Raw genomic sequence first — 12,330 nt, forward strand, 5'->3', positions numbered from 1 at the left:
TGTATTTTAACGCTTTACACTTTTCAATCGTATGGCCTGGAGCGCCTGAATGGAATTCACAACGAGCATTAGCATCATATCCTGGAGGAAGAGGACTAGGCGGAGGGCCCATTTCACGGAGTTGCACCAACTGACCAGCAAGTAATTGGGGAAGAAGCTGGGCATACGGCATCGGAATCGGATCTATACGCCTATCAGGGTACCTCTGCCTTCGTGGAGCTCTTTGACCTTGAGGCCTAGGATTCTGTTGACGGTTTTGAGGAGCAGCAACTTGTTGTTGTGGTACGAAAGGCTGTTGGGGTGCCATCCATGGTTGTGGAAATGCAGCAGCGTATGCTTGAGGGGCATACGGATTGGGAACAGCATATGGCATCGGGTAGTAAGGAGGTGGAACAGCAGAGTATACTAGAGTTCGACCTTGGTCAACTGAAGCAGTACTGGTTTCACCTTCTTTCTTCTTCACAAACCCAGAATACGGCTTCTTACCATTACCACTTGAGTTGCTAGGACTAGTAACACCCTGAATGGTACCAGCTCTTACACAGTTCTCAACCCGTTCACCAATAATGACCACATCTGAGAAGGACGGAGAAGTATTACTAACCATGTGCTGAAGGTACGGCCCTTTCAGAGTACCCATAAACAGATCAATCAATTCTCAGTCGAGAAGAGGAGGTTGAACTCGAGCAGCAAGTTCACGCCACCTCTGGGCGTATTCTTTGAAAGATTCTTCAGACTTTTGTGACATATTTTGCAGTTGAGCGCGGCTAGGAGCCATAGCAGTATTGTAGTGGTATTGTTTCAAGAAGGCATCAACAAGTCCTCCCCAAGTACTGACGTTGGCCCTCTCAAGTTTCATATACCACTCCAACGGGGCACCTGTGAGACTGTCCTGGAAGAAATGCATAAGCAGAGGTTCGTTCTCGGCGTGAGCGGCCATCTTACGACAGTAAGAACGAATGTGAGTTTCTGGGCAGGTAACTCCCTTGTACTTATCAAAATCTGGCACCTTGAACTTCGGTGGAATAACAATTCCAGGTACCAAGCTCAAAGCAGCAGTGTCGAAACTCGAAGTTTTAGCAACCTCAACGGCCTTAAGGCGTTCTTCGAGAGCTTGGTACATCTTAGCAGTCTCGGTCAACTCAGCAGTAAGATCATGTTCGAGATCAATAACCTCATGGTGGTCATCCACTACCTTTTCTATACCCTCAACAGGAATCTCCTTAGTTTTTATTCCCCCATCAGCAGAGTTAGTAGGAGTATCCTTGATCAATCCAGCAACGCTCTTTCTGAGCTCTTCTTGTCCTTGGACAACGACATGGAGAGTCTCCATAAGTTGGGTCATTCTCTCCCCCATAACATCCATATCCCTACGGAGGGCCGCTTGGTTCTGCTCAAATTGATCCATGAGTCTCTCGTTGCTCCGGGTACGGTAAGGATGTAAGAAAGTCAGCTTCGTCGTCGGAAAAGAAATCTGTTGCTGAAAGGGACCCCAATTAGTTTCTTGTACAATAACCTGAAAAATGCAATGTGATAATGTGAATGTATGAGTGCATGTGTGCGTATGACGTGATGTGCCATTTTCAGAGTATCCAAGGTTTAATATTGATCCAAAATAGCTAACAATGTGGCAAAAGATAAGTATCAAGAGAAACTAGTTCTTTTTATTCATAACAAGAAATTTAAACTTGGGCAAGCCATACATCAACAAGATAGTTCAACAAGGGAAATAAAAGACCCCATCCAACAAGTCTGGTGGTGGTCGAAACATACAGACTCAAACATCAATCCATCTGAATATAAAACAGAGGTCCTCCTTGTCTGAAGTGCTCGTCGCTCCACTTCTTAGTTTCATCAAACAGTTTCTTGGTTGCTTCTCGATTTCTTCCTTTAAGAAGGCTTTGAATCACCTCATCTTTGCGAAACAAATGCCCATCTAGCTTCTTGCAGCACTCCCTGAGTTCGTCACATCCTTTGCATTCTGGGAGATAATCCTTCTCAGATACGTCCTCCATACCCATCATTCGATCTCTGAGCTTGGCATTTTCTTCTGTTAGTCGAGCATTACGGAGGTGACTTCCTTTCAGTTGAGTCTCAATTGCCATTCTTTTAGTGGTCTCTTCTTCCAGTTTCTTTTTCAGATTCTTCACTTCAACTCTAGCATCCCTTTCTATCTTGAGCTTATAAGCTTTCAAGTCTTCTCGGTACTCTCGCTTGAGTTTCTCTTCTGCCTCTTTCATGGCCCTCTTTAGGATTTTCTGGTGATCCTCGACAATAACAGTAGTATCTCTTTCACCTTTTTACGTTCTAGCCCTCTTTTGAACTCTGGAAGATCCTCCCTTCGGCATTTTGGCTTCATGTGTCAACTCAACTCTTTTCTGGTCCACAAGACAATGTTTCGGTTGCGCATCTGACTTCTTTTCGTGCAATTGGGTGCATTCCATATCTACCTGGATACGATTCTCAGCAGGCATAGTGGCAATTGGAATCTTAGGTGGTTGCTCGTACAATGGGTTAACCTTCGGGAAAGGCAACAGGCGATCTCTAACTCTATTTTCAACCCAATCTGTGTAGGCTTGTTTGGCAACGGCATTCTTTTCACCTAGAGAAATCTGATCATTTGTATGGATGCTATTCCAAGCACTCCTCACCTTTTCTAGACCCTTTGGATCGGTTCCCTTTTCAAAGCAAACGGATTCGAATATCTCTTTGTCCAAAGGCTTGTCTTCAAGTGCAAAACCCAACTGACGCAGCGCTAGCTTAGGATTATAATTGATAACACCTTTTGTTCCTATGAGAGGAACATTGTCAAAAGTACCACAGCTAGTTATAACTTTCTCCACGTCCATTCCAGTGGGACACCAGACCATGTCATTTCCGGTAAGCCCCATGATCCTTTGAGGCCATTTCTGAGTAGAAGTAATGAAAGGACCACTTGTAGGTAGGTGGGACTTAAACCAGGTGTATAACAACGGCAAACAATTTCTTATGGCTCCTCCTTTCCCATATCGAGAGTGAATGGAATAGTACGTATCGGCTAGCAAAGTAGGGATCGGATTCTTATCCACGAAAAGACATATAGCGGCCAGATCAACGAACTTGTGAATGTTAGGGAACATCACGATCCCATAAATCAAAACGGCCAAAAGGGCGTTGAAAGCTTCCCACAACTTTTTGTTAGCCAATTCTTGAGACTTTTCAATCAAGAAACTCATGTAGAAACCATGTGTGTTACCATTCTTCTTCCAATTTCCATGAACGTCTCCTATGCTCAAATAAAGAGCGTTGGCAATGTAGTCCAAATCAGGCTTCTCTGGGACACAAACGAAAGGAACCTTGTGTTGAATCTTGATATTGAGAAAGTGAGAGTACTCCTCGAGAGTGGGAGCCAACTGATAGCCTGAGAAGGTGAAACAACGCAAGTCAGGATCATAGAACTGGAGAAGAGTAGATAAGCCCCATTCGTCGACGTGTGAGTCCAAAAGAGTCAAGATGTTTCCATAATTCTCAGTGAACACAGTTTTATTATGACCAGTGATCAATCCACCCAATTGTCCCAACTGAATCAAGCCTTCGCGATGGAAACTGTAAGTGTGAGTACGCCTTGTAGCTTCTCTGGTAGCGGTCACGTTGTTAGCCATCCTGGATGAAAAGTAATAACCTCGGATACCCTGAAAAATGGCATGCATATGAGAAATAATACTATTTTCTTTTTTCTTTTTTTTCTTTTTTTTTTATTACATCTTTTCTTCTTTTTTCTTTGGAAAATAAATATGCTATGATGAAAATGATGCAATGGAGATTCTCCCAATATGAGAGAGTTGTTGTGTCGTCTCTGAGCAGAATCACAAGTCATAAGGTCAAAGGTTCGGCATAGGTGCCACACAGCCATAAGAACAATAGTCACCAACAGAGCAGAATAGTCACCAACGGTACCTGTCATGTATATCCCTCCCCACTCACAGGTGAATCTAGGTCAGGGTAAGGTCATGAAACGCAGTATACGGTCCGCCCGAAGGTAAGCATCATCACAGCGCGGATGCGGGTGACGATAATACCTCCGTTTGAAACCACTACTCTGCTCGTAGTCACATGATCCATCCCGAGACGTACACCTCGAGACAAACCATGCTCCCACTCTATCCTAGGGTACCTAAAGTGCACTCATAGCCTGTGTATTGGGCCTTTTACCTCATAGAACATCCCACCCAACCTGCAAAACAGAACGGAAGACCCCAAGGAACACAAAATATAATCCATATGCATGATATGCAAGCAGAAATAAACATGATATGCAAGCAGAAAATAAACAGGACATGCGAAACATAAAATAAATACATAAAATAAATAAAGGCACGTATAGAGAAAACATAGCACACCCAGTAAATAAACAAACAAACGGATAGGCTAGGATCGACTCACTAAGGATGGACCAGCAACAGGTCTAGCAACGTCCCCAGCAGAGTCGCCAGTTGTCGCACGCTCGCAAAAAATGAACAGAGTCGCCACCAATATATTTATCCCATAAGGGAAAGGAATATCAGAAAACCTACAAAGGAACAGGGTCTTGCGACCAGAGAATCAAGGTACGGGAGTCGGTTACGCAAGGGGAAGGTGCTAGCACCCCTCGCGCCCATCGTACTCGATGGTATCCACCTATGTTTGTTTCTATCTAAAGGGTGTGTACTATGTCTATGTCTATGTGCGAATGAATGCAAAATGTAGGGAAAATAAAGAATTGTACTCGCACGGGCCCTACCCCGCTGCCTACGTATCCTTTTCAGGAATCAGAGTTACCGTAGCTCGGCTCAAGATTTTCTGTTTGTTTTGTGTTTTTTAGGTGGGCGGAGTTAACGCTCGCGCTCTTGCATAAGGGGACAGCCTAGGATGCCATGGAGCGGAGATAACAATGCCCTTAAGAAAAGAGGGAAGAAAGAGAGAATTGGTTTGTATCTTTTAAGGGTAATTCCATGATGACGAAGACCCACTACAAGGCTTCGCATCACTTCCTTACTTTGTTTTAAATCTGACCGTTTATTAGTGTTTTAAGTGTTTTTGGTTGGTGTTTTTTAAGGGAATTTATTTGTGACTTAGATCATACCAAAAGGAGTTTTGTTTTGCATATTTAGAGAATGCACATCGAGGCCTACGCCACAATCGTTTCTCTAAATAGCGGTTAAGAAATACATCGAGGCCTCACACCTCAATCATTTCTTCTCCGCTAAGTAAAGGAGATACAAAAAGGAGTTCTTTTGTGAATATTTAGAGAATGCACATCGAGGCCTACGCCACAATCATTTCTCTAAATAACGGTTAAGAAATACATCGAGGCTTCACACCTCAATCATTTCTTCTCCGCTAAGTAGGAAAGAACATACATCGGGGCCTACGCCCCAATCATTTCTTTCCTGCTATGAAATGTAGTAACGGTATGATCTTCATCGATATTTATTAAGTACTTTAAAAGTTGGAAAGGAAAAGAATGCAATAGGGAACTATATCTAAATTCTAGTCTAAGTTGTCTATACAAGGGATTTAAAATGAAAAAACTATACGATTTATTAATAGGAAAAAACCATACATGGAATAAGCAAAGGAAAATCGATATGGGACGAATAAAATTGAGAACTACAACAAACAAATGACACTCACAAGCACACATACATCTATTAATTCTATACAAAAAATTGAGACTAAAGATTAATTCCTAAGTCTATTAGCAAGTTTATTTACAAGGAAGTATTAAAAACAAAGAAATTTCAAACATATTGTAAAAGAAAAAAGTTTATTAAAAGGACTAAAAACAATAAAAAATATCACAAAAATCGTGACAATTATTCACAAACTCTAAAATATCTAAAACAAACTTTTATTGGTTTTTTATTTGAGAGGAAAAGATTTATGAGACAAAAAATAGAGGAAAACAAAGTTAAGATAAAAGGAAATATGAACTGCCAAGGGGGGTGTAACAACAAGTTTCAGATGAACTAAACTATTTATAGGCTACAACCGGGCCCAAAACAGGGGGTGGCAAGAGCAGTAGTAATCAGGCCCACTTTAGAAAATACACGGTGTGTTAGCAAATAGGGGTGCGATCAGGAAACAGAGTGAGGCCCAACGCGCGTAGGGCCCAACACTCTCACAAACCATTTGATCCACTTTTATTTCATTTGTTTTGATTATTATCAGGTGTATTTTATTTCTATCATGTGGTTTATTATATGTAGCATGCAGATACGTGAACCCAGCATCAATCGGTCAAGTGGATTTTTAAGTCATAAAGGACAAAAGCATAATTGTGACCCAATCAGAATTGAACAACACACTCGTCAATCATTGAATAAAAGATAGAAATGAAATAAAATGGGAGCCTTAGCCATTAACGTGATGACACGTAAGCTCCAGGGGAACCTCAAAGCAAACATGCGGACGCCGGAGCCAAGCTCCGATCATCTTCTCCGATGACAGCAGCGGCGGAGCTGTGAGTAATTTTCCAGAAACAGAAAAAGCAGACACCTTTCGAAACAGAATCTCATGCCGATCATGGATCTACCCTTAGATTCTTCTAATTCTATCCTTATTCTCTAGACCGAGGCACATTATAAAGCCCTAACATGTTGAAACTTCATTAAAACGCACAAGTCTTGCATCAGAACGACTCTCATGTCATTTAGAACTTGAATATGCAGTTTAAGCTATCAAACACCAATCGTTTCATCACAAACAGAAATCAAACATCAAGAATTCAAAGTTTAATACTCATGTGTATGAACCTATGGCATATCATCTACGATGCGAAGAGGTTCAGAAACTTACTTGCTACGAATCTTGGATCACGATATTCTGAAACCTTCAGCTCTCCGCGTTGTAGATCTAAATGCGCATGGAATACTTCACACCACCGAGAAATAAACTCAGCCTTCAATGTTCGAGCTCTCGCGAAAGAAGTGACTGAGATGATGATCGTTAAACTCCGAATCGTAGCATTGTGATGATGAGCATTATTGCGTTTGCGTTGAGGTGACTATGGTGATCGAAGGAGATAGGTGATGGAGATAGAGGTGGTGGCTGAAAGAGAATGGAGGTGCTGATCGGAGTTTGTTAGAGGCTGTTCATGGTGGTTGAGGGTTGTTATGGTGGTTGAAGTTTGTTACAATTTAGCAACAAACTTTGAAGTAGGGTGGGAAGAGAGAACCGAGAGAGAGAAGGAAAGATTGAGAGGAGAGTGGAGAAAAAGAAATGAAGTATCCCCTGTGAGTTGTGAAGAGTTTTAGTTTATATATGGTGAGTGTGTAGGTAGGTTATGGTGTGGTGTGTTGCATTAGATCTCTCCTCCAAGCTTAATGAGCAAACATGTGATAGATTGAGTAAGTCTTTGAGTGAGATTTCACGTGACATTCTTTGTGCATGGCTATTTGTAGTAATTGCATACACACTAACTCCTCCTCACTCAAACTTGCACTTGAATATGACAATGCACAACTGGATGGTGGCTGCACGTGTGTGACCTGACTTTGGCTTGTAAACTTTGGCAAAACGTGACTTGGTCAGGGCGCAACTTTGAGTCTTCTTATCTTGACCAATACATATCCAATTACTATACTCCATGGCTTATTGAAAAGAGGATATGGCAAGGAGTAGATTCATACCACATTTGAATCAAGTGGATGCTTTAATCTCTCTAAAGTTAGATTTATATTTGGCACGCCACCTGCTTGCTCAAATGCTTATGCGTGACTCAGATTCTGGCCTGGCCATATGCGTGACTCAGGCTTAGTGAGGAGGCTACTTTGGAGGTTCATAACCGAATCATTACTCACTCAATGGACTTGTTTTTTGTTTCAATGGATAGAGGACATGGCGAAGAGTGAATGCATACTAAGTTTGCATTTGTGAGGTTCCTGAATTGCCTTAGAATTAGCTTCAATTATGGCTCATCACGTGTTTGATGAAATGCTTCACGCGTGCCCAGCAATCTGCCCTGCCTTATGACTTGATTCGAATGAAAATCTCCCACTTCAAACATTAATAGCTCTTCAACCATGCTTCATATGAAAAAGTGTCCAACTACAAAGTTGTTCTCCTCCACGAGAGGAACAACTTTGATGTTGGAAATTTCTCCAGAAAATGCCATTTGCCACGTGTAAATTGGTGATGAAGTGAGTTGTCCATTAGACTTTTTAAGGACCAAAATTTTTCTAAGTATGAAAACTTTCCATTTTTGATTTTTTTTTATTTTTGGCAATTTTTGTCAAACTCTCGATTTTATTCATTCTTTGACTTTTCTTGACCGATTTTCCACCAAAAGTCAATATTCGAATAATTATTCCGATTTTGACCCAAACGTCAACTGTTCTGATTTTCCTCCGATTTTAATGAAATTCCCGATTAATCCACTTCTGACTCATAGGAATCAACTGAACACTTCCACACAAGCGTCATGCCACTTCTCTCCATAAAATCAGCTCTTGATCAATGTATTTGACCAAAAAGCCAACTGTGTTGACTTTGGTCAAGAAACCCCAATTCAGGATAATCAGATGAACATCAAGCTTGTATTTTTCAACCAATGCCTTGAGTTGAGAATGAGAAAACCCTGATTTCAAAAGACCTTGGGCAAGATGATGACACCCCATATTAGGCTTCAAGTTTCTTCTTCTGATCAAGGACCAATGATATGGATGCATGCGATGGTATGACCTAAATGGATGTACGTTTATGAATTATAAGCCAGATAAATAAGGGTAGGACAAATTTGGGGTATGACAGCTTGGATGTGAGAAGTGAATTTGTGTGCATTCGGTTAGTGTGAAGGTTTCTTTGAGAGAGCTTTGACAGAGATTTTTATTTCTCTTTGCTGTTGCAAGCTTATTTTATAGATGGATGAATGGTGAGAAATGGGGGGAAAATGGTGAGTTTTTTTGAACATTTTGATTGACTTATTCAAATGGCTTTTTCGATGCAGGCTTTGGTTATTGTCATTTTTGTGCAATTTTTGGATTGTTGTATTTGGGAGATGGACCATTGTTGCTACCGCGAAAAATGGATCAGAGTCGCCACTAATATATTCATCCCATCGCGGGAAAGGAATATCAGAAAACCTAACTCGAAACAAGGACAAGGTCTTTCGACCAGAGAACAGGGCACGGGAGTCGGTTACGCGAGGGGAAGGTGCTAGCACCCCTCACGCCCATCGTACTCGATGGTATCCACCTATGTTTGTTTCTATCTAAAGGGTGTATCTATGTCTAAATCTAAATGCGAATGCATGCAAAAGAAATACGGGGAAAAGAAGGAATTATTTACAAGTGTGCTCGCTTAGGCCCCGCGACCCAATGCCTACGTATCCCTTACAAGGAATCAGAGCGACCGTAGTTCGGCTTCATATTTTCTATGTTTTGTGTTTTTTAGTTGAACAGAGGTTAAAGTCGCACTCCACGATGCTCGACCTTTGGAGACTTATACGCCTAATTATGGAATGGATTCAACATGTTCTTAAGAATGCCACGAGGGCGAGAGATAGAAGAGAGTTTGAGCGTTTTGAGGAAATCCCTAAAGCAAGGGAAACTCGAGTTGCTCTTTGGTTTATGTTTTTTAACATTCGGGAACTTACGCCTGAATGGGACCCTAAAGCAAGGGAGATCCAAGCTCTCGAACGATTCCCCAAAGCAGGGGAAGTCCGAGTTTCCATTCCCTTTTTATTAGTCAAAGTATTTATTAGTCATTTTTTATGAAAGTTTTCTTGGTGTTTTTTATGGGAAATTAGTCAAGTAGTTGTTAATTGAATTAAAGTTGTAAAAAGAAAAAGAATGAAAAATTGGGAACTAACCTATTTTCTAATCTAATGTTATTCTAATTTCTATTAAAGATCTAAACTAAAATCTAAAGGGGAAATTAACTAAGAAGAGAATTGTTTAACAACTAGGGGCATTTTAGACATTTCTCAAAATATGAAAATATTCACAAAATATAGAAAATAAAATCTAAACTAAAAAAATGAAAATGTTCACAAACAATGCTATTCTTATTCATGTAGAAATTATTTTGATTAAGACTAAAAACTATTTATTTCTACTATCATGTACCAATCACAATTTGAAGAAAATCAACAATTAAATTCTAAAATAAAATCTATACAAATCTAAAAATCTAATTGGTTAAGAAAATCTTTTTATAACCTCTTGGTTTAAGCAAAATTGAATTTAACAAGCAATGAAAATAAAAGAAGAACTATTTTTTATCATTTTTTTTTTTAGGCAAAAAACAACTATTAAGCAAGAATTAAAAGGAAAACACATTTTGATTATTTGTTCTTTATTGCCAGCAAAAGGGGGTGTAGAAGCAAAAACCAAATAAACTAAATCGTCTAGGCGCGCCCGGGCCTGATAGCAGGGGGTGTGAAAATTAAACGCACTCAGGCCCAATGCCAAACTCAAGGCGTAGCCCACCAGCTTCACAATCCACAAGCCAATATTTCCTTTCAATATCTCTTTTTGTCATTTTAGATTGTCTATCCACTCAGCATGTACAGTATTTATTAGCCTATTGTTTCTGTATCACGTTAACGTGACATTAGTATGCAGATATAATATCAATTGGTCAAGGGAGGATTTAAGTGGAATGAGACAAAATAGTGCACAAGCGAATCATACGATGCCACGTCACAGATCAATCATTTGAATGAAGACAAAATGGAATCAATTGGAAAATGCAAACCAACAAGAACACGCCACGTCACCATGAAGGGACCAACACCATGCATCACACGCGGGCGCCGGAAACAGACGCCGATCGTCTTCTCCGGCTTGCCACCACCGGAACTGCGCTACACCGGCCTAAAACCTAGCCAAATTACTACCGTCCCCCTCGGATTTTCGCGTAGATCACAGATCTACCATTATTTTTCAACAATTCCTACTCTAAATAACAGATCGATGGCGAAATCAAAGCCCTAACGTGAACAAACTTCAACCAAAGCACAAAGGAGCATCATCTTTTATGTCTATTCTCGTTCAGAACTCACGCATAACAGTTATAGTCAGTGAAAACACCTGTTTCAACTCAGATCTACAGGAAGACGAACACTGAAGCAAACATCACAGTTCAAACACACACACATTCCAATCGTGCCACTATGAATGCAAAGAAAGAAGAGCAGGATAAATTACCTGACGAAGGTTCTTGAGTCAAAAAAGATGAGAATAGCTCCACCGCACTCCACAAGCTCACGTTTGAGGGATATGATGATTCGAGACTGTAGCCGATGCTTGATCCGTGTGAAATGAACTCACAGAATCGCGAATGATGCAGATACTGACTCTATTCTCAAACCTTTGCCATGTCAATGATGATGATATTGTGTTGTTGATTGAATGTTGCGGGCGGTCGATGGCGAATGCAGAAGGAGGTTGCTGGTGGTTGAAGGTTGATGATTGTGGAGTATGAAGGTGGTTATGGTGATGATGAAGCTGAAGGTGATGGTTGAGGAGTTTGTTACGGTGGTTGTAACAAACTTTTTGGAGGGAGGGGGTGGAGAGGAAAAAACGAGAGTGAAGAGAGAATGGAAGAGTGGAGAGAAAAGAGTAATGAGTGTGGGAGAGTGAAAGCGTGCGTCCTCCCTCATGCGTGGAATGGGAGTATGTTTATATAGGGCAAGTGTAAGGTGAGTGAGAAGGATTTCTTGAGTGTGGGGCCTTGGTGGATGAGACCTTGCAGCAAAGTCATTTCTTGGGTGTGGGACTTGAAGCGTAGCCTTAGTGAGCAAGGGTGGTCATTTGTAGCATGGTCTTTCTTCTTCTTTCACGCATGCAGCATTTTGCATGGTTGTTTAGAGCAACACACATAGGCATATGCTCCTACTACCACAAATATGTCATGGTGCAACATGATTGGTGTTAATCAACTCTTGAAATAGTGATTGTGAATGCATGATAAGTGACCTTAAAAATGCCTTGGTAGTGACTGAACTTTTGTGGAAAAGCTATTTGTAACCAGCTCAAAATTTCTTTAAGTGCTGGAAACTCAAGAGCTTTGAATCCCATATCTTTTCCTTCATATATCTTTTGATTCACAACTCTTTTGGAGAAATTCCCAACTACAAACTTAAAGTGTGCTATGATATAAACAACTTTGGTGTTTGGGGAACATTGATTTGAGGGCTGGAACCTATTCAAAAAAGCACTGGAACTTGGTCCTTCCCCAATGGACTCGCCTACACGCGTGCCCTAGTCAAGGAACCTCTTCACAACCAGTTTCGAGAAGCTGACTTTGGGACCTTGTATCCTTATCTATAGTTCCTTGTTTATGCCAACACTGTGATCAAAATGGAAA

At 40.8% G+C, this 12,330-nt stretch overlaps 1 protein-coding gene across 1 annotated transcript; it reads right to left on the bottom strand.

Moving 5' to 3' along the window:
* Positions 1–2,300: 2,300 nt before the first annotated feature.
* On the bottom strand, positions 2,301–3,215 carry LOC131658731 (uncharacterized). The gene is made up of 2 exons (XM_058927995.1): positions 2,819–3,215; positions 2,301–2,725 (listed from the first exon to the last, which is right to left on the bottom strand). The coding sequence occupies exons 1-2, from the start codon at positions 3,213–3,215 to the stop codon at positions 2,301–2,303; spliced, it is 822 nt and encodes a 273-aa protein (XP_058783978.1).
* Positions 3,216–12,330: the final 9,115 nt, after the last annotated feature.

This window comes from Vicia villosa, linkage group LG3, assembly GCF_029867415.1.
Source record: "Vicia villosa cultivar HV-30 ecotype Madison, WI linkage group LG3, Vvil1.0, whole genome shotgun sequence".
Classification (NCBI taxonomy): Eukaryota; Viridiplantae; Streptophyta; class Magnoliopsida; order Fabales; family Fabaceae; genus Vicia; species Vicia villosa.

Coding starts and splice junctions, on each gene's coding strand:
- LOC131658731 (XM_058927995.1), bottom strand. CDS start 3,215: ATGAGTTTCTTGATTGAAAAGTCTCAAGAATTGGCTAACAAAAAGTTG. Junction 2,726..2,818: donor GAAAGTTATAACTAGCTGTG/GTACTTTTGACA, acceptor TTGCACTTGAAG/ACAAGCCTTTGGACAAAGAG.